Genomic DNA, 23,256 nt, shown 5'->3' with positions numbered 1-23,256 from the left:
TTCCCCCCAATTTCTCTTTCTGACATTTCATTATTAGTATATAGAAATGCAACATTTTAGTACACAGAAACGTGTGTCAATTTTGTATGCTGTATCTTAACAGAATTCAATTCTTAATTTTAATAAAGTTTTTAGGTGGAGTTTAATTTTTCTAATTGTAGTATGTCATCTGCAAATGGTGACAATTTCACCTCCTCCATACCAATTTGCATGTCTTTTATTTCTTTTTTTGTTGGAGTGCTGTGGCTAGGATTTCCAGGATCATGTTGAGTGACAGTGGTGAGAGTGGTCATCCTAGTCAGGCACAGCTTCTCACCACTGACTGGGCTGTGAGTGTTGAGTTTGTCATGTGTGGGCCTTAGTATGCTGAGCTGCATTTCCTTTGTACCCTCTTTGGTGACAGCTTTATGGGTGAATGTTGAATTTTATCAAATGCTTTTTCTGCATCTATTGAGATGAACATGTGGTATTCACCCATTCTTCTGTTATTGAGGTGTATCACATTCATGGATTTGCAGATTTTGGGTCATCCTTGCATCCCTTATATAAATCCTACTTGGCTCTGTGGAATGATCATTTAGTGTGTTACTGAATTTAGTTTGCTAATATTTTTCTTGATATTTTCTATGTGTACATTCCTGTGGATATTGGTCTTTAATTTTCTTTTGTGTAGTGTCTTTGTTAGATTAAGGTATTGCAATAATTCTGGTCTCAAAATGAATGTGGCATCATTCCTTCCTGTTATTATTTGCAATATTTTGAGAAAGTTAGTGTAAGGTAAAAATTTTAACAGATGGTTTCTGCACATAACAGTGCAGTCAATATTATCATAATTCCACATACACTTTGTGAACACCCTTGTCTTCCCTGAACAATCATTTACCACAAGGAGATCTCGTTTTACCTACTTTCTCCATGTATTTCCTTCTCCTGGAGAGTGGTGATTATAAGTAGGAACAGTGATGAGTCTATAAAAAGATACAGAGATGATAGATTTACAGGGAAAACCGTGCAGCAGCTAACTGAATGAGTTCAAAAGGCAGTGGAGAACAGTGGGGAAGTCATGGTGCAGAACGGCTGCTGCGCTGCTTTCCGGATGTTATGACTGACCAAAGCTTTCACTCCAGCCACACAGCTAAACATAGGTGAACATCATTGACCGAAAGCAGTGTACGGTAAATAATAAAGGTTTGAGGGCATGAACAGAATAGTGTTAACAATGGTACTGTGGGAATCTGATGTCCAGATTCCCTGTACTGGCTGGCTCAGTCTGCCCCACCTGCTGTGACAGAGTCACTGTGCCTAAAGCACTGCCCTCAAGAGACTGTAATTTAATGACAAACTACAGAATGGAGAAAGAATTTGTGAATCTTATACTGACAGGGTCAGTAATCAAATATTCGTAGTATATCTAAAAATAAAACCCATAAATGAGCAAGAGCACCCCAATATAAAAATGGGAAGTGAGCATTAATAGCCATTTCTCCAAAAATATGCAAATTACCAGTAAGAGTAAAGAAATACGCTCAACATCATTAGTCATTGGGTAAATGCAAATGAAAACCACAGGTATATACTACTTCACATGTGATTCGTTGGCTTAAATCCAACATAGACAATAAGATATGGAGAGAGTGTGGAAAAACTGGCACCTCTGTGCATTGCTGCTGGGAATGTGATATGATGCAGGACGTTTACGAAAACAGTTTGGTGATTTCTCAAAACCCTACACATAGAAGTACCATATACCATAGAAATTTCACTGCTAGGTATGTGTCCTGAAGAATTCAAAGCAGTGAATTGCCACATACTTGTTCAATTGGTGTTATTTTCAGTGTTCAAAATGGTGTTATTTTCAATTGTCTAAAGGTGGATACAACCCAAGTGTTCATGCACAGATGAATGTGTAAAGAAAGGTCATATAGATAGAAAAAATGTAACCAGTTTCAACCATAAAAGTGAATCAAAGTTTCATCTTTGCTAGAAATTGGAATGACGTTGAAAACATTTGGTTTATGGAGATAATGTAGACACAGAAGGACAAACACTGCTTTACTCTGCTTATATGAAGTACCCAGAACAGGCACATGCAAGAGAGACAAAAGAGCAGAGGGACAGCTGAGAGCAAAGACAAATGGGATTTATTCTTTAATGTGTCAGAAGTTGGTTGAAAAAAATGAAAAGTCCTGGATACACACAGTGGTGATGGTCACAAACGTTGTGAATGTATTTCATGCAAATGACTTGCACTTAGAAATTGTTGTCATGAATATGATATTCTGCACAGTCAAAAACATGAACACAGTATAAAAACAGTTAACTGGTAAATGATTACTAAGTATAATATCAGGGCTGATACAGGAGCTGACATCTATGTATTTAATATTTCAAGAATGATTTCTAACAATTTAAGAGCAAAACCTGGGAGTTCTGGGATCCCTAAGGACCAGCAGGAAGGGGCTCACAGTGGGGAAACACAAAGCCAAAACATTACATGTCTGTATCAACCAGAGCTGAAGGTCTAGAAAGACAGTGATGTAAAAAGTAAAAACCAAATTCATCATGTAGAAGATGACGAAAGTGACCACCAGCATCAGGATGGTGTGGGTGGCTTTGGTCTCTGGGGAGCAGTTGTGGGGGCCCTTGGGCATGTGAATATGCTGCACCCTCTGGTGATGTCTGTGTAGCCGACCCACCATGGAGCCACTGGCCCAGACCATGAGGCCAATGAACACGGCATCCGGACAGGACCACAGGATGACAATAACTGTTGTGGGACTTGAGGATGAGCAGAACCACCTGCCCTCTGCGTCAGTAACATTTCCCGTGTTCTGTGCACTAGTGACACTCATGGGAATATAGATATTCCATAAAAGACCAAACACCCAGCAGACACAACAGGAAAGACCAGGGACCTTGGGGGCACACCTGGGCATCATCCACTCCACTCTCCCAGGGAACAGTGTGAAGAACTGGTAGGTGCTCAGGACGCAGGTGCAGCACAGAGTGGAGCTTCGAGCCAGTCTGTGTGTATAATATACAACTTTACACACAAGACTGGATAGGGGGATCCTCAAAAGAAAATCCACCATTGTGTGGGAAATCCCAGAGGAGAGAAGAGCCAAGAGGTTGGCCAAGGACATGTGGGTGAGAACCACATGTGTGGGTCTCTGCTTGAAGCCACACAAGACAGGGGAGACATTATGGAAGAAGAGGGTGACATTGGCCAGTGTCCCAACTACAATCTGTAGTAGAAAGGTGGTTTTCAGAGCCACTTCCCCTGTGGCTCATAGGACATCTTTCAGAAAAGGCACGGAGAGGACTTCAGGGAGGAGTGGAGACAAAGGGGTCTGTGCTGGTGGTAACGTCAGCAGCCTTCTTACATAATCATCATTGGAAAGGATCCTTTCCCTTTCTTCTTCAGCAAAGAGAGACACTTCATCCTCTGTAGAGATGGCTTTACCTGGAGGACATACACCTGATGCCAGTTACTATATACAACATTATCATTTTGTATTTATTTCTATTTTCTGCCTGTCTAGAATGTACAGTCCTTGAAATGAGTAACCGTCTGTGGTGTTACACATACTGCTGTCCAATAGGTGCTCATAGCCTGTCCCGAGTGTGACTGTGCCCCAAGGGACAAGGGCACGTGCTGCTTCCCTGACAGACCCTGGTCACCTGCCTATTGTATGGATGGCTCACCTACAACCATGAAATGGAGAGTTGAAAAATATTGCTGAGATTGTAATGTTATCAAACTAATTTCATTACGCACTTTGAACCATAACCCACAGAGTGAGCAGATACAAAATAAGTTTACAACATCAGTAGCTGTTTCTGCTATCTGGCTTTTCATGTAATGTGCTTGGAAGTCTCCATTACATTCTAACAATAGTTTAAGAACCAAAAATCTGAAAATTCTTGAGTTCGTAAGAGAGTTGAGGACCCCGGTGGCATCACTGCCTTGGTGATGTGAGAGAGGGGCACTGAGTACTGGCCATCAAGGCTTCCTGGATCTGAGACCCTGAGAAGGGACCACTGCCAGAGCTGTGGTGGGGGCAGGGAATCCCACCCTAGAGTCAACAAAGTGCTGGGGGCTCAGTGTGCAAAGTCTGAGACTGAGATTCCCCAGGCAGGCTAAGTAATGGGGGACCAGCTCAGTTTTGTAATTTTCACTTCCAGGAGCTGCACCTGTTCTCTCAGCAAATATCAGAGAACTTCCCCTTGTGCATTTTTTTGACACAGGGGGTGAAAGACGTTTTTGAAATACAGCAGAGCACTAGGTTCTTCTCACCAAGGCTTCCCCCCAGGACACTGCTGCCTGGGACCTCACCCGCTGGGGTGTGATCAGAACCCACTGCCCTGGGGAAGGGGATACCCAGGCCCAGCCCCTGTAGCCATCCTGTCCTGCCTACAGGGGACAAGGCTGAGAGGTGCCTGTGCAGTTCACAGCCCAGGGGCACACGGTCCCCAGTCACTGAGGCCTCATCCCAGCAGCACAGGTGGTACCTTCTCCCCACACATCCCACTCACCCAAAAGGATGACGAGAGAAGTTCCTCGACCCTGCACATCACATCCACCAGGAAAAACAATGACAAGGCGGACTAAAAGGCACCACAGCAATGGATTGGAAAACAGAGATTCCATCAGGCGCAGATGTGGAGGGAAGTCAGATTATGAGACTAACTTTAAAAGCACCTGTAACTGAGATGCGATGATCTCTGATGGGTGAAGCACACAGCACGCGAGAAGGGCTGATAACTGAGCAGAGGAAGGGAAGGCTAACAACCAAGACAAAATGATGGAGAAAACAAAACACTGTAAGAGAAACCACAGTGCCCTCGATGCACCTGTGAGTGGACTGAAGATGGCTGAGGCACGTACTGCTGAGTGTGAGGGCACATTGATAGAAACTCCCAAACTGGAAAGCAAACAGAAGAGATGAGAGAAAACACAGGTCGGAATATCCCTGGACTGTGGGACGACCACCCGAGGGGTAACTCTGCATAACTGGATTGGCAGAGAAGGAACAGCAGAGATACATAAATGCACAGCGACAGAGGATTCCCCCAGGGATGTCAGCACTGCAGTCCAGCTTGGGGTCACTTGGCAGACACAAAGCAGGAGAAATGCATAGAAAACAGAAACAAACAAGAAACAAAACCCCCTCAACCCCCCCCCCCCATATCATTGGAACGTGTGGGACATTGTGGATTAAAACATCTCTTTAAAATGTAAGAGAGAAAAACACCTTTCCTGCAGAAGAGCAAAGAAAGATTTCACCCAGTTTCTCCACAGATACCATGCGAGTAGAGGGGAGTGGAGTAAAGTAAAGTATTAGTGTTGAGAGAAAAATCCCACCGACGTGGTTTCTGGGCCCTGTGACATTATCCATCAGAAGTGAAGGAGAAGTGAAGGCTCAAAGGAAAACGGGGTTTGGTGCCCTGGGCCTGCTGCCCATGATGATGCAGGAAGCCCTTTGGAGGCAGGAAGATGCTGTGGGTGAGAGATGGGTCTACGTAGAGAAAGGAGGGTGTTGGAAGGGAAAAATGAGTTAAAATACAATACTTACATTTCCTACTGTTAATCTTAGTGAGAAGTTGGTCAAAGTACTATCATGCACTATGCGTGAGCCTGGGTTCCCTGTTTGCTGAGCATCCTTACCCACCCTGACGGCCCCAGCGCTGCCTCCCCACCTTCCCCCGATTAGCCCCTGCTGGACAGATGCCTAGGAATTGTCATTTCTCAGACTCTCCTTACTGCAGTGACCTGAGCAGTTCCATGATTCCAGGGTGGATGGTTGGCTTCTCTGTGGTAGCACAGCTTACTCTCAGCCCTGATTCTGCACACCTGAGGTCCCCCCACCAGGTCCTTGACTCCCAAGATGGCAGGCGCCCCCTACCTACCTCCACGTGGGCCAGCCACCTTCTTCTGGGCTGAGAGACTGCTGGGCAGGGATGTGGTCACCCTGAGATGGCGCATATTGTGGGCACACACATCACCCACATGCAGGGCATCATTTACACCAGCCATCCAGGCAGAATTCAGACAGACAAGCCTGCCCCACACAGACCTGAATGCCAGCCCACCGTCACATGGGTGCCAGCACAGCCAGAGCCAGGGGCCCCCACAGAAGGTACGGGGAACAACATGCGCAGGTCACTCCCCATGTCCTTGGGCAAGTGGTTGCCAACCGTTCTGGAGAAAATGGGGAGATGCTGAAGCCCTATCTTCCTCCACTTTGCTGAGGACACAGCTGTGCTTCCGCTAAAACAAACTGAAGGCCATTGTGTCTGTCCTGTGAGCACCATTTGCCCCATTAGCCTCCTGTCATCTCTGGGGTTGTGACTGCAGCATATGCATCTTGGGGGGGCAGACATTCACACAAATGTGCTTGTCCCAGGGCACATTCCACCATATTTCCAGCTACAGTGAGCTTAGTCATCACAGAGGGTATAGGTCTAATTCCTAGTTATCATTAAATAAAAGTCCTGTACATGTCTTAATTCCAAAACTCATACCATTTTCAAAATTTTCCTGATCTCCTCTCACTATAACTACATTCTCCACCTGCCCCTCAGGTCAGGAAGCACAGGGGGCATTTCTCCAATCAATTCCATGGATAGAAATGTGAGCTGCACTTACACACAACACAGCACACACAGGAACCCCACAGACACCTGGGCAGATATCCCTGAGTTGCTGCATCCCCCCAAATGGGATTCCAAAGAGGCAAATGTGTGCCCACCATCCTTCTGCCCATTCAGTCTGGGAAGGTCTGCGGAGCATCTGGCAGGGAGGCCCTGTGCTATCCTGGGAATATCCTAGACTCTGTGTCCTTCCTGGGGAGACCCCTCCCTGCTGGCTCCCTGACCGCGGGGAAGCACCTACCTGCAGGCTCTGCTCCTCAGCTTCTGCAGGGACATCACTCAGGAGGGGCATACTTATAGGGCAGTGCTACCTGACCTGACGTCCCCACGGGGCGCCTTACCACGTCCTGGCTAGTCCTGGTGACACTGCTCGGAGACTCAGGGTGTCTCCAGTGAGCAGCAAATCCCACCCCAGTGCCGTCACCCTCCAGCCTGGCAGGTGATTAGTGACAAGTGCTGGCAATTACTGAAAAGTCTCCGTGAGCAGCTGAGCAGAGAGAAAGTTTCCCGTTCCCATGAGGGCATCCGGTCAGGGTGGAAGCGGTAACCGGGTGGCAGACACACAGTGCACAGGGCCCCCCTCACTGTGTCCTGGGCTTCCCCTCCGGGTCTGTCCCCGTCCCAGACGCGATCCACAGGGCGAGCTCGCTGATCGTCAGCATATGATCTGGGGGCTGGTCGTCCCAGGAGGTTGGGGTCCTCGGCCCTCGCTCCTTAACAGTTTGACACTGAGATTCACACCCGGGTGCAGTGGACGTGGTCCCCTTCCTGCTCCCCTCACTGCTCTGCGCCCCAATCCCACCAGGGGGAAGGCGGTCCTGTCCTATGAAATGTCCTGGGAACTGCACTTAACCATTTCATCCAAAGCAGTACCTCCAAAATAGTTACTGTAGGGATGGTTTTTGGGAGGTAAATTCTCTCAGCTTTTGCTTATCTAGAAATCGTTAAATCTCTCCTTCAAATTTAAATGATAATCTTGCCAGATAAAGTAACCTTGGTTCCAGGCCCTTCTGCTTCATTGCATTAAATACATCATGCCACTCCCTTCTGGCCTGTAAGGTTTCTGCTGAGAAGTCTGATGTTAGCCTGATGGGCTTTCCTTTGAATGTGATCATATTTCTCTCTCTGGCTCCTTTTAATTGTCTGTCCTTATCCTTGATCTTTGCCAGTTTTATTACTATATGTCTTGGTGTTGTCTTCCTTGGGTGCCTTGTGTTGGGAGATATGTGGATCTCCACGGCCTGAGAGACTATCTCCTTCCCCAAATTGGGAAAGTTTTCAGGAACTACCTCCTCAAAGACACTTTCTATCCCTTTCTCTCTTCTTCTGGTACCCCTATAATGTGAATATTGTTCTGTTTGGTTTGGTCACACAGCTTCTCTCAATATTGTTTCATTCTTAGAGATCCTTTTTTTCTCTCTGTGCACCAGCTTCTTTGTATTCCTCTTCTCTAGTTTCTAGTTCATTTATCATCTCCTCCACTGTATCCAACCTGCTTTTAATACCCTCCATCGTGCTCTTCAGCAATGGGATCTCCATCCTGAATTCATTCCTGAGTTCTTGGATGTCTTTCCATACCTCCATTAGCATGATGATTTTTATTTTGAACTCCCTTTCAGGAAGAGTGGTAAGGTCCATGTCATTTAAATCTTTGTCAGGGGTTGTATTAATTTTACTCTGGACCAGGTTCCTTTGGTGTTTCATGTTTCTATATGGCGCCCTCTAGTGTCCAGAAGCTCTATTCTGGAGGTGCTGCGCCCCTGAAGCAATGTCGGTGGTTTCAGGGGAGTGGTATTGGTGCCTGGGGGGAGGAAAGAGCTGTTCCCCGCCTCCCGGCTGCTGTGCCTGTCTCCACTGCCTGAGCCAGTGAGCCAGTCACACAGGTGTAAGTTTTTGTCCCAGAGCAGTCAGATATGGATCCCTGCTTTCCACAAGCAGCTGGAATCCCAGTCTCTCCAGGAATGTTGCCTTTATTAAATTTCCAACCTGATAGTCATGCGAGTCTCATGAAAGCACCATGAAATGTAGGTTTATGCTCCCAGCGCAGGTCTCTGGAGCTTGGTATTCAGCAGTCCCAGGCTTCCACTCCCTCCCTGCTCCGTTTCTCTTCCTCCCGCCGGTGAGCTGGGGTGGGGGAGGGGCTCGGGTCCTGCTGGGCCACAGCTCTGGTATGTTACCCCGTTCGCTGAGGTCTGCTTTTTTCTCCAGGTGTGAGTAGTCTGACTCCGTCCTCTTTCCTGTTGCTCTCTCAGGATTAGTTGCACAAACTATATTTTCTAATTGTATCCAGTTTTAAGAGGAAGCCTCTGTCTCTCCTCTCACGCTGCCATCTTTAATTCTCTCCTGCACTTAACTGTTTCAAAATGAGAGTACACTATCCGAGAATGGTTTTCTTGTTATGGGTGTGGCCCCCCTTTTATATTCATTCTGAGTTAGAACTGGAGGATTGTATTTTGTGGTGAATGTGCATTTCGAATCAGGGCAGAGACTGTCCCAGCAAATACTTAGCAACAGTTCAGTTCTCAGGACACGGACATTGGCTGGTTTCAAATACATTTACACACATGTGTACAAGCGACTCTTACTTTGATTAGGAAATTAATGAAACTACTCAGAAGTATTTCCTAATATCACACTCACTGGATGAGAATCCTGTCCTCACAATGGTGTTTTGTCAATGATGGGCAGGTCCGCTTACACATTTGGTTTCACTTCTATGTGGTTTATCTGATAACAAAACAAAACAAAATGAACAGAACAGCAGCTGAGTCATAGACGCTGAGAGGCCACTGGTGGTTACCGTGGGAGCGGTTCTGCATTGGGGACAACACAGGCAGAGGTGATACAGGGGCACAGAGTCTCAGTCATGATATAAATCAGTCACAGGGATGAAAGTGAAGCATAGAGAACACAGCCGGGGATTCTGTAACATCTTCCTATGCTGATGGATGGTAACCTCATTAGCTGTGGTGAGCACTGAATAATGTGGAAAACAGTGAAATAAGCCCCAAGCCTCTCTCTGACATGCACACCTACTCACCCCTTCCACAGGAACGTCACTTTCGTGCTTAAGATGCCGGTTAACATGCGCTGGGCATTTGACCTTGTCCTGGGACCTGGCAGTGCGCTTAGCTTCCACCCCCCCTGTGTGCACCCTCATGCATTCAGACCCGCCTGCCTGTCACTGTTCTTACAAAGAACCCCTCAGTCTACAGAATCTTTCAAAGAACCACTCAGATTACAGAAATAGCCCTGCCAGCCAGCCCCACCTTCCCTCTGGATTCCCCTAAAACACATGCTTCCTCCTGCACACCCCTGCTGTCTGCATAAATATCCCTTCCCCCCGGCTGGTGCCCTGGCAGTGTCCTTCCCAGCCACTGTGCACCCACACCCCTACCATGCTGTCAGTATGGGCACATGCCCTTACTATGCTCAAGGGAACCCCCTGACCCAGCACCTAAGCCCCCAATTCAGGGGTTGGCAGTCCCTCTCCTAAGGGCAGGCTGCTTGTGTTTTTAAACAAAGTTTTATTGGAACCCAGTCCCACTGGTTTCCCCATTGTCTTCCGGCTGCTTGCATGCAGGAAGGCAGCATTGGGTGGGTGTGACAGGGACCACGTGGCCCTTGAGCCTAGAACGTTCCAACGTGAATGGGAAGTTTGCTGCCTGCCCTTCTGTGTACCCTGTGGGGCCTCTCAGGCTGCCACCCACCTCATCTGAGAGTCCAGTGTCCCCAGGCCTGGGACAAGCGCTCCCTGCCCCAGGGTCTCCAACACGCTTTTCACTGAGGGGTTATTTTTGCTGTCTGTTGCTATGGCTTGAGTATGTGGTCATGCTCTTCATCTACCTTTAGGACTAATTATTTACTTTGATGTGTCATTCTCATTATTTTATGTCAGTTTGAATATTTATAATTTTTACAACTATAGCTAATATTTGTTCCTTAAAATACGCAGTTTCTGGTTTTTTAGTTGGAGTATAGTTGATGTAATATTTTACCAATTTAGGCATCCCACAGAGTGTTTAATAATATTTATTTCCATGTATTGGTATCTTCGTTGGTTTCTCTCATGAGTGTCTTGTAGGTTTTAGGGTAGAAGCCTTTCACTTCCTTGCTTGGGTGTATTCCTAGGTATTTTATTACATTTGATACAATTGTGAATGGAGTTGTTTCCTTGATTTCTCTTTCTGCTAGTTCATTGTTAGTGTACAGGAATGCCACGGCTCCTGACCACTGACTGTGCTGTGAGTGGTGAGTTTGTCACGTGTGGGCCTTAGTACGCTGAGCTATGTTTCCTTTATACCCTCTTTGGTGACAGCTTTTATGGGTGAATGTTGAATTCATCAAAGGCTTTTCCTGCATCTGTTGAGATGAACATGTGGTATTCATTCTTTCTTCTGTTAATGAGGTGTATCACATCCATGGATTTGCAGATGTTGGGCCACGTCTGCATCCCTTATATAAACCATACTTGGCTGTGCGGAATGGATCGTCTTAGTGTCTTTTTGAATTTGGTTTGCTAATATTTGTCTTGATGTTTTCTGGGTGTACATTCCTGTGGATACTGGTCTTTACTTTTCTTTTGTGTACTGTCTTTGTTATGTTAAGGTATTGCAATAATACTGGTCTCAAAATGAATTTGGAATCATTCCTCCCTCTTATTATTTGCAGTATTTTGAGAATGTTAGGGTAAGATACAAATTTTAATGAATGGTTTCTGCACACAGCACTGCAGACAGTAGCATCATCATTCCACACACACTTTGTGAACACCCTTGTCTTCTCTGAACAATCATATACCACGAGGAGATCTCATTTCACCTATTTTCTCCACATATTTCCTTCTCCTGGAGAATGATGAGTATAACTAGCAACAGTGATGAGTGTGTTAAAAGATACAGAGATGATGTATTTACAGGGGAGCACCCTGCAGCAGTTAACTCCATGAGTTCAAAAGGAAGTGGAGAACAGTGGGAGAAGTTGTGCTGCAGAATGGCTGCTGTGCTGCCTTCCAGATGTACAGACTGATCAATGCTTTCACTCCACCCACACAGCTAAACGCAGGTAAACGTCATTGATCAAAAGCAGTGTGTGCTGAATAATAAAGATCTGAGGGCATGAACACAGTAGTGTTAACAATGGTCCAGTGGGAATCTGATGTCCAGTCACATTCCCTGCACTGGCTGGCTCAGTCTGCCCCACCTGCTGTGACAGAGTCACCGTGCCTAAAGGACTGCCCTCAGGAGACCGCAATTTAATGACAAACTACAGAATGGAGAAAGAATTTGTGAATGTTATACTCACAGGGATCAATATCCACAGTATATTTTTCTAAAAAACCTCATAAATGAACAACAGCTCCCCAGTATAAAAATGGGCAATGAGTATGCATAGCCATTTCTCCAAAGATACACAAATTGCTAGTATGTGTACAGAAATACGCTCAACATCATTACTTATTGGGTAAATGCAAATGAAAACCACAAGTATATACTACTTCAAACCTGCTTGATTGGCTGTAATCCAACATAGACAATAACTTTTGGAGAGAATGTGGAAAAACTGTCACCTTCGTGCATTGCTGGTGGGAATATGCAGCAGCGCAGGAGGTTCGCAATAAGAGTTCGGTGATTCATCAAATGACTATGCATTGGAATATCATATGCAGAGAAATTTCACTCTTAGGAATGTTTCCCAAAGAACTCAAAGCAGGGACTTCCTAGATATTTCTACACCAGTGTTCAGAATCATATTATTTTCAAAAGTCTAAAGGTGGAAACAAAACAACTGTTCATGCACAGATGAATGTGTAAAGAAAATGTCATGTACGTAAATAAAATTGTTCCAGTTTCAACCACAAAAGTGAATCAAGGTTTCATGTGTGCTACAAATTGGAGTGACGTTGAAAACATTTTGGTGACTTAGACAATGCAGACACGGACGGACAAACACTGTGTGAATCTGGTCATGGGAAGCACCAGGCCAGGCACATGCAAGGGAGTTAAAAGAGCAGAGGGACAGCTGAGAGCAAGAAGAGGCGGGATTTATTCTTTAATGGGCCCCAGCTGGTTGGGGATGATGAAAGCCCTGGGTACAGAGAGTGCTGAGGCTCACAGACTTTGTGAATGTATTTCATGCCAATCATGTGCACTTTGAAATGGTTAAGTCATGAATATGATATTCTGCACAGTCACAAACAAGAACAAATTATAAAAATGGTTAACTGGTAAATGATTATTAAGTATAATACCAGAGATGTTATGGAGGCTGGCATCTATGTACTCACTATTTCAAGAGTGATGTCTAAACAATTTAAGAGCAAAGCCTGGGAGTTCTGGGGTCCCTAAGGACCAGCAGGAAGGGGCTCACAGTGGGGAAACATAAAGGCAAAATATTACATGTCTGTATCAACCACAGCTGAATATCTAAAAAGACACTGATGTAAAAAGTAAAAACCAAATTCATCACGTAGAAGACGACGAAGGTGACCACCAGCATCAGGATGGTGTGGGCGGCTCTGGTCTCTGGGGTGAAGTTGTGGGGGCTCTTGGGGGTGTAAATATGCTGCACCCTCTGGTGATGTCTGCGAAGGAGACCCACCATGGAGCTGCTGGTCCAGACCATGAGGCCAATAAACACGGCATCGGGACATGATGACATGATGCTGACACCTGCCCTGGGAATTGAGGAGCAGAACCACCTGCCTTGTGTGTCAGTATAATTTCCCGTGTTCTGTGCACCAGTCACATTCAAGGGAATATAGATACTTGCTAAGGCAGCAAACACCCAGCAGACACAGCAGGAAGGACCAGGGACCTTGGGGGCTCTCCTGAGCATCATCCACTCTACTCTCCCAGGGATGAGTGTGAAAAACTGGTAGGTGCTCAGGACACACGTGCAGCACAGGGTGGAGCTGCGAGCCACTCTGTGTGTATAATATACAACGTTACACCCACGAATGGAGAGAGGTTTGTGCAAAAGAAAAGCTGCCATCGTGTGGGGAATCCCAGAGGAGAGAAGAATCAAGAGGTTGGCCAAGGCCATGTGGGTGAGAACCACGTGTGTGGGTCTCTGCTTGTGGCCATGTAACACTGGGGAGACATTATGGAAAAAGAGGGTGACATTGGCCAGTGTCCCAAATCCAATCTGTAACAGAAAGGTGGTTTTCAGAGGCACATTCCCTGTAGTTCGTAGGGCATCTTTATCAAAAAGCATGGAGAAGGCGTCTGGGAGGCCTGGAGACAGAGGGGGCTGTGCTGGGGGCAACGTCAGCAGCCTTCTTACTAACCAGCATTGGAAAGGATCCTTTCCCTTTCTTCTCCTTCAAAGGGAGACACTTTGTTCTCTGTAGAGATGGCTTTACCTGGAGGACATACACCTGATGCCAGTTACTGTTTGCAACATTATCATTTTGTATTTATTTCAGTTTATTTTCTGCCTGTCCAGAATGTACAGTCCTTGAAATGAGGAACCATCTGTGGTGTTCCACATACTGCTGTCCAGTAGGTGCTCACAGCCTGTCCCGAGTGTGACTGTGCCCCAAGGGACAAGGGCACGTGCTGCTCCCGTAACAGACCCTGGTCACCCTGCCTATTATACGGATGGCTCACCTACCACCATGAAGTAGAGAGTTCAGAAATATTGCTGAGATTGTAATTAGTTATGAAACTAATTTCATTACACACTTTGGAACCATAATCCATAGAGTGAGCAGATACAAAATAAGTTTACAAAATCAGTAGCTGTTTCTGCTATCTGGCTTTTCGTGTAATGTGCTTGGAAGTCACCACTACATTCTAACAATAGTTTAACCAAGAACCTGAAAATTTTTGGATCTGTAAGAGAGTTGAGGACCTGGGGACACACTGCCTTGGTGACATGAGAGGGGAACTGGGTAGAGGCCATCAAGGCTTCCTGGATTGGAGACCCTGAGAAGAGACCACCGCCAGAGCTGTGGTGGGGGTAGGGAAGCCCACCCTGTAGTCCACAAAGGGCTGGGGGCTCAGTGAACAAAGTCTGAGACCGAGATTATCGAGGGAGACCAAGAAATGAGGGACCAGCTCAGTTTTGTAATTTCACTTCCAGGAGCTGCACCCGTTCTCTCAGTAAATATCAGAGAACTTCCCCCTAGTGCTTTTGGCACAGGGGGTGAAAACCATTTTTGAAAAACAGGAAAACACTGGGTTCTTCTCAACAAGGCCTTCCCCCAGGACACTCCTGCCTGGTGCCTAACCCGCTGGGGTGTGATCAGAGCCCACTGCCCTGGGGAAGGGGACACCCAGGCCCAGCCCCTGTAGCCATCCTGTCCTGCCTACAGGGGACAAGGCTGAGAGGTGCCTGTGCAGTTCACAGCCCGGGGGCACACGCTCCCCAGTCACTGAGGCCTCATCCCAGCAGCACAGGTGGTACCTTCTCTCCACACTTCCTACTCACCCAAAAGGACGACGTGAGAAGATCCTCGACCCTGCACATCACATCCACCAGGAGAAACAATGACAAGGCGGAGTAAGACGCACAAGAACAACGGATTGGAACACAGAGGTCACATCAGGTGCAGACATGGAGGGAAGTCAGATTATCAGACCAACGTTTAAAGCACCTGTAACTGAGATGCCATGAGCTCTGATGGGTGAAGCGCACAGCACGCAAGAAGGACTAGATAACTGAGCAGAGGAAGGGAAGGCTAACAACCAAGACAAAATGATGGAGAAAACAAAACGCTGTAAGAGAAACCACAGGGCCCTCGATGCGCCTGTGAGTGCACTGAAGATGGCTGAGGCACGTACCGTGGAGCGTGAGGACACATCGATAGAAACTCCCGAACTGGAAAGCAAACAGAAGAGATGAGAGAAAACACAGGTCGGAATATCCCTGGACTGTGGGATGACCACCCGAGGGGTAACTCTGCATAACTGGACTGGCAGAGAAGGAGCAGCAGAGATACATAAACGCACAGCGACAGAGGATTCCCCCCGGGATGTCAGCACTGCAGCCTGGCTGGGGGACGCTCGGCAGACACCAAGCAGGAGAAATGCATAGAAAACAGAAACCAACACGAAACAAAACCCCCTCAGCTCCCCCCACAGATAACATTGGAACCTGGGACATCATGGATTAAAGCATTTCTTTAAAATGTAAGAGAAAAAAACACCTTTCCTGCAGAGGAGCAAAGAAAGATTTCATCCAGTTTCTCTGCAGACACCATGCGAGCAGAGGGGAGTGGAGTGAAGTATTAGTGTTGAGACAAAAATCCCACCGACGTGGTCCCTGGGCCCTGTGACATTATCCATCAGAAGCGAAGGAGAAGGAAAGGCTCAAAGGAAAACGGGGTTTGGTGCCCTGGGCCTGCCGCGCAGGACGGTGCAGGAAGCCCTTTGGAGCAGGAAGATGCCGTGGGTCAGAGACGGGTCTACACAGAGAAAGGAGGGCATTGAAAGGGAAACATGAGTTAAAATAAAATACTTACATTTCCTACTGTTTATCTTAGGGATAAGTTTTCTCCAAGCAATACCATACGCGATGCGTGAGCCTGGGTTCCCTGTTTGCTGAGCGTCCTTACCCGCCCTGACGGCCCCAGCGCTGCCTCCCCGCCTTCCCCCGATCAGCCCCTGCTGGACAGACTCCTAGGAATTGTCATTTCTCAGACTCTCTTTACTGCAGTGGCCTGAGCAGTTCCATTATCTCTGGAGTAGATGGTCGGCTTCTCTCTGGGAGCAGAGCTGACTCCCAGCCCCGATTCCTCACACCCAAGGTCCCCTGACTCCCCAAAAAGGTAGGCGCCCCCTGCCCGTATCCACATGGCCCAGCCACCTTCCTCTGATTTGAGGTTTCCAGGGCAATGATGTGGTCACCCTGAGGTGGCACATACTGTGGGCACACATCGCCCACATGCAGGGCCTCACTTACACCAGCCATCCAGGCAGAAGGCAGACACACCTGCCCCGCACAGACCCTGAGCGCCACCCCACCCTCACATGGGCCCCAGCACAGCCAGAGCCAGGGGCCCCCATGGAAGGTGGCCTGTGCCGTCCCAGGACCCCACACCCAGGGCCTGTCGCCCAGGGGCCGTCTCCACCCACAGGCATGGGGATCAGCGTCCGCAGGTCACTCTCCATGTCCTTGGGCGAGTGGGTGCGAACCATTGTGGAGAAAACAGGGAGACTTTGCAGCCCTATCTCCACCCACTTTTGTGAGGACACAGCTGTGCTTCCGCTAAAACAAACTGAAGTCCATTGTGTCTGTCCTGTGAGCACTGTTTGCCCCACTAGCCTCCTGTCGTCTCTGGGGTTGTGACTGCAACATATGCATCTTGGGGGGACAGACATTCAGACAGATGTGCTTGGCCCAGGGCACATTCCACCATATTTCTAACTACAGTGAAATTAGTCATCACAGAGGGTATGGGTCTAATTCCTATTTCTTATTAAATTAAAGCCCTGTAAAAAAAAAAGCCCTGTACATGGCTTATTTCCAACATTCAAAGCATTTTCAAAACCAACCTGATCTCCTCTCACTATAATCCTTCATTCTCCGCCTGCCCCCTCAGCTTCAGGAAGCACAGAGGCGGTTTCCCAGTTCAAATCCAGGGATAAATACATGAGCAACACTTACACACAACACAACACACACAGGAACCCCACAGACACCTGGGCAGAAATCCCTGAGATGCTGCATTGCACCAAATGGGATTTCAAAGAGGGAAATACGTGGCCATCAACCTCCTGCCCATTCAGGTCGGGAAGGTCAGCAGAGCACCTGGCAGGGGGCCCTGTGCTATCTGGGGTCCCCCGGCCAGGCTCTGTGTCCTTCCTGGGGAGGCCCCTCCCTGCTGGCTCCCTGACCGCGGGGAGGCACCTACCTGCAGGCTCTGCTCCTGAGCTTCTGCAGGGACGTCACTCAGGAGGGGCCGTACTTATAGGGCAGGGCTCCCGGACCTGACGTCCCCACGGGGGCGCCTTACCACGTCCTGGCTAGTCCTGGAGACACCGTCTGCTCGGAGGCTCAGGGCGTCTCCAGCGAGCAGCGAATCCCACCCCAGTGCCGTCACCCTCCAGCCTGGCAGGCGATTAGTGACAAGTGCTGGCAATTACTGGAAAGTCTCCGTGAGCAGCTGAGCAGAGAGAAAGTTTCCCGTTCCCGTGGGGGCATCCGGTCAGGGTGGAAGCGGTAACCGGGTGGCAGACACGCAGTGCACAGGGGCCCCCCTCACTGTGTCCTGGGCTTCCCCTCCGGGTCTGTCCCCGTCCCAGACGCGATCCACAGGGCGAGCTCGCTGAGCGTCAGCATATGATCTGGGGGCTGGTCGTCCCAGGAGGTTGGGGTCCTCGGCCCTCGCTCCTTAACAGTTTGAGACTGAGATTCCCCCCCTGGTGCAGTGGCCGTGGTCCCCCTCTTGCTCCCCTCACTGCTCTGCGCCCCAATCCCACCAGGGGGAAGGCGGTCCTGTCCTATGAAATGTCCTGGGAACTGCGCTTAACCATTTCAGAAGGAGAAAACACACTATCCTGAGAATGCTTTTCTTGTTATGGGTGTGGCCCCTCTTTTATTTTCATGCTGAATTAGAACGGGAGGGGTGTGTTTTGTGGTGACTGTGCTTTTCGAATCAGGGCAGAGACTGTCCCACCAAATACTTAGCAGCAATTCAGTCCTCAGGACACGGACATGGCTGGTTTCAAATACCTTTACTCACGTGTGTGGCAAGGGCCTCTTACTTTGATCAGGAAATAGAAACCTGCTCAGTAGTGTTTCCTCATATCACACTCACTGGATCAGAATCCTGTCATCACCCTGGTGTTTTCTCAATGACGGGCAGGTCCACCTATAAATTTGGTTTCACTTACATGTGTTTTCTCTGAAAACAAAACAAAACCAAATGAACAGAACAGCAGGTGAGTCATAGACGCTGAGAGGCGACTGGTGGTTACGACGGGGGCGGGTCTGCGTCGGGGGCAACACAGGCAGAGGCGATACGGGGGCACAGAGTGTCAGTCATGATATAAATCAGTCACGGGGGTGAACGTGCAGCACGGAGAACGCAGCCGGGGATTCCGTCACATCTTCCTGTGCTGACGGGTGGTAACCTCACTAGCTGTGGTGAGGACTGAATAATGTGGAAAACAGTCAAATCACCGTGTTATATAGTTGAAACTACTATAATATTGTGTATCAATTCCAAAAAAATATTTATTAAAAAAACTATATAAAATGAGGTTTGGTAAATAAGCCCCAGGCCTCTCCCTGACGTGCCACCTCCTTACACACGCTCACCTGGTCCACAGGAACGTCACCCGCCTGCTCTAGATGCCGCTTAACACACGCTGGGCATGCGAGCTTGTCCTGGGGCCTGGCAGTGCGTCTCTCTGCTGCTCCCTCTGCGTGCACCCCAGGCATTCAGACCCACCTGCCTGTCACTGTTCTTACAAAGGACCCCCCACTCGCGCTACAGACACAGCCCTGCCAGCCAGCCCCGCCTGCCCTCTGGGTTCCCCTAAAACAAACGCTTCTTCCTGCACACCCCAGCTCTCTGCATAAAGATCCTGTCCCCCTGGGTGGTCCTCTGGCGCCATCCCTCCCGGCCACCGTGCAGCCACACCCCTGCCATGCTGTCAGTGGGGGCACATGCCCTTATTACGCTGAAATACCCATAACCCAGCACCTAAGCCCCCAACTCAGGGGTCAGCAATCCCTGTCCTAAGGGGAGGCTACTTGTGTTCCCCCCCAACAAGATTTGCTTTATTTTCTTTCTCTACAGAAGTACTAATTATTCAGTATTTCAATTAAAATGGAATTCTTAAGGGGAAAGAATAGAAAGATGATAGTGATCACAATTTTATACGTTGTGCTGAGAAATAAGAGACCTTCCCACATGATGGCTGATCCAGTCAAAATAGTTGGCCACTTTTGTGTAGACACCTGGGAACTTCGGTTTTCCAGTTTTCACCCCAACTGACAACACCCCAAACATAGGTCACATTGCTGACATCCGTGCAGACTAACGGGCCTCCAGAGCCTCCTTCACAGGCGTCGATGGAACCAGTGACTGACGCTGCACATTCCATTTCTTTTCCAAAGCAGCGACCTGGGTAAAACCTAGAGCAGTTGTCTGTTAGGTGAACTTCACCCCGTGTAAGTGAATAGACTTTTTGGTTATCTTTTTCTCAGCCCCATTCAGAAATGACACATTCATCATTAGGTCCAAATAGACATGGAGACCAGGGCACACGGGCGGGGATGGAGTGAGGCAGCAGGCTTCGTCTTGGGTCTGGGTGTGCTCTTGGTTCAATCACAGCTGTGTCGTTTTGGTATGTGGATCCATCCGGGTTTTCATGGATAATAATTTGTTTTGACGACTGAATGACTAGCACAGAGGGAGGTCTTAACCAGTCTAGCAGTGATGTCCATATTTGGAAGTGGTGCATTTTGCTGGTTCTGACACAGTGTGCAGCAGTCAGAACGCAACACGGACCAATATACATCCCTCCACAGTTGATTTTGTCACCCTCCTTAATTGTCACCTGCCATGGGAAGTCTCCCACTTGTGCTGGCTTTCCACCTGTGACTCGTTTCCTTCGAATGTGTGTGCTATTTTTAACTGCACGGGATAGTTTAGCAAGAAAGGACTTAATCCATTTTCGTTCTGCATCTATATCAGCAGTCAAAATTTCTGTTTCTTCTGACATAATGAGACCAGCAAAATTAGAAAGTTGCAGAATACTTCATGTTGGTAGAGTTGAGGAAAATGCACATAGTTTTTTGATGATCAATTCCATTTTGTTGTTGATGCCATTATGCTTTTCATCTCCCTTCAGGACTAATTATTTACCTTGATGTGTCATTCTCATAATTTTATGTCAGTTTGAATATTTATAATTTTTACAGCTATATTTAATATTCATTCCTTAAAATGCACATTTTCTGGTTTTTTAATTGAAGTGTAGTTGCCAAAATATTTTTCCAATTTAGGGGTAGAACATAGGGTTGAATAATATTTACTTCCATTTATTGGCATCTTTTTTAATTTCTCTCATGAGTGTCTTGTAGGTTTCAGGGTATAGGTCTTTCACTTCCTTGGTAAGATTTAATCCTAGGTATTTATTCCTTTTGATGCAGTTGTGAATGGAATTGTTTTCTTGACTTCTCTTTCTGCTAGTTCATTGTTAGTATACAGGAATGCAACAGATTTCTGTATATTAATTTTGTATCCTGCAACTTTGCTGAATTCAGTTATTAGTTCTAGTAGCTTTGGGGTGAATTCTTTATGGTTTTCTACGTACAATATCATGTCATCTGCAAACAGTGACAGGTTAACTTCTTCCTTACCCAATCTGGATGCCTTTTATTTCTTTCTGTTGTCTGATTACCATGGCCAGGACCTCCAGTAGTATGTTGAATAAAAACATGGAGAGTGGGCATCCTTATCTTGTTTGCGATCTTAAAGGAAAAAAATTTCAGTTTCTCACTCTTAACTATCATGTTGGCTGTGGGTTTCTCATATATGGCCTTTATTATGTTGAGGTACTGCCCTCTATACCCATTTTGTTGAGAGTTTTTATCATGAATGGATGTTGAATTTTGTTGAATGCTTTTACAGCATCCAGGGAGGTGATCATGTGGTTTTTGTCCTTCTTTTTGTTGATTTGATGTATGATGTTGATAGATTTTTGAATATTGTTCCATCCTCGCATCCCTGGAATAAATCCTACTTGATCATGATGGATGATCTTTTTAATGTATCTTTAATTCCATTTGCTAATACTTTGTTGAGTATTTCTGCGTCTATATTCATCAGGGATATTGGTCTGTAATTTTCTTTCTTTGTGGTGTCTGTGCCTGGCTTTGGTATTAGAGTGATGCTGGCCTCCTGGAATGCATTTGGGAGTATTCCCTCCTCCTCTGCTTTAAGGAGGGTGGGTATCAGGTCTTCACGAAATGTTTGATAAAATTCAGCAGTGCAGCCATCTGGTTCAGGAATCTTATTCTTAAGTAGTTTTTTGATTATCAATTCAATTTTGTTGCTGGTAATTGGTCTACTCAGATTGTCTGTTTCTTCCTCAGTCAGCCTTGGAAGGTTGTATTTTCTTGAAAGTTGGCCATTTCTTGTAGGTTATCCAATTTGGTCGCATATAATTTTTCACAGTATTCTCTAATAATTCTTTGTATTTCTGTGGTGTCCATAGTGATTTTTCCTTTCTCAGTTCTAATTTTGTCTATGTGTGTAGACTCTCTTTTTTTTCAAGATAAGTCTGGCTAGGGGTTTATCTATTTTGTTTATTTTCTCGAAAAACCAGCTCCTGCTTTTGTTTATTCTTTCTATTGTTTTATTCTTCTCAATAGTATTTATTTCTGTTCTAATCTTTATTATGTCCCTCCTACTGACTTTGGGCCTCATTTGTTCTTCTTTTTCTAGTTTCATTAATTGTGAATTTAGCCTATTCATATGGGATTGTTCTTCTTTCTGAGGGAGGCCTGTACTGCAATATGCTTCCCTCTGAGCACGGCATTCGCTGCCTCCCACAGATTCTGCAGTGTTGAGTTACTGTTGTTATTTGTTTTAATGTGTTGCTTCATCTCTGTTTTTATTTGGTCATTGATGCAGTGATTATTTAGGAGCATGTTGTTAAGCCTCCATGTGTTTGTGGGCTTTTTTGTTTTCTTTGTGTAATTTATTTCTAGTTTTATACCTTTGTGGTCTAAGAAGCTGGTTGGTACAATCTCAATTTCTTTGAATTTACCGAGGCTCTTTTTTGTGGCCTCATATATAATCTATTCTTGAAAATATTCCATGGGCACTTGACAAGAATGTGTATCATGCTGATTTTTGGGTGGAGTGTTGTGTAGATGTCTGTTAGGTCCATCTGTTCTAATGTGCTGTTCACTGCCCATGTCTCCTTACTTATTTTCTTTATGGTTGATCTGTCCTTTGGACTGAGTGTTGTGATGAAATGTCCTAAAATGAATGCATTGTTTTATATTTCCCCCTTTAATTCTGTTAGTATTTGTTTCAAATATGTAGGTGCTCCTGTGTTGGGTGCATAGACATTTATAATGGTCATATCCTCTTGTGGTCTGACCATCATTATGTAATGTCCTTCTTTGCCTCTTGTTACTTTCTTTGTTTTGAAGTCTGTTTTGTCTGACACAAGTACTGCAACGACTGCTTTTTGTCTCCCTATTTGTTGCATTAAATAGCTTTTTCCATCCCTTCACTTTTAGTCTGTGTATGATGTGGGGTTTGAAGTGAGTCTCTTGTAGGCAGAATATAGACAGGTCATCCATTCAGTCTCTCTATGTCTTTCCATTGGAGCATTCAGACCATTTACATGTAAATGATTATCGATAGGTTTGTACTTACTGCCATTGCAGGCTTCAGATTCGGAGTTATGAAAGGTTCAAGGATAACTTCCTTACTATCTAACAGTCTAATTTAGCTCACTTAGTATGCTTCTACAAACACAATCTAAAGGTTCTTTTTTTCCATCCTTTTTCTTTCTCCTCCATTCTTTATATATTAGGTATCATATTCTGTACTCTTTGTCTATCTCTTGAGTGAGTTTGGGGGTCGTTGTTTTCATTTTGCGTCTGCTTAGTAATTAATTGTTCTTC

At 46.4% G+C, this 23,256-nt stretch overlaps 2 protein-coding genes and 1 pseudogene across 2 annotated transcripts; all 3 read right to left on the bottom strand.

The window, feature by feature from the left end:
• Positions 1-2,332: 2,332 nt before the first annotated feature.
• On the bottom strand, positions 2,333-5,986 carry LOC108403455 (vomeronasal type-1 receptor 4-like). Its single transcript, XM_017670613.2, has 2 exons — positions 5,911-5,986; positions 2,333-3,280 (listed from the first exon to the last, which is right to left on the bottom strand). The coding sequence occupies exons 1-2, from the start codon at positions 5,984-5,986 to the stop codon at positions 2,409-2,411; spliced, it is 948 nt and encodes a 315-aa protein (XP_017526102.2). The 3' UTR covers positions 2,333-2,408.
• A 6,746-nt stretch (positions 5,987-12,732) lies between these two features.
• Positions 12,733-13,913, bottom strand: LOC140847172 (vomeronasal type-1 receptor 4-like). The gene has a single exon (XM_073226532.1). It carries the CDS (start codon positions 13,867-13,869, stop codon positions 12,967-12,969), a length of 903 nt encoding a protein of 300 aa, XP_073082633.1. The 5' UTR covers positions 13,870-13,913; the 3' UTR covers positions 12,733-12,966.
• Positions 13,914-19,483: 5,570 nt separating this feature from the next.
• On the bottom strand, positions 19,484-20,333 carry LOC118973794 (complement factor I pseudogene; annotated as a pseudogene).
• Positions 20,334-23,256: the final 2,923 nt, after the last annotated feature.

This window comes from Manis javanica, chromosome 17 (assembly GCF_040802235.1).
Source record: "Manis javanica isolate MJ-LG chromosome 17, MJ_LKY, whole genome shotgun sequence".
NCBI classification, from domain to species: Eukaryota; Metazoa; Chordata; class Mammalia; order Pholidota; family Manidae; genus Manis; species Manis javanica.
The sequence above is the reverse complement of the archived record's forward strand: the minus strand, read 5'-3'. Positions and strand labels throughout refer to the sequence as shown.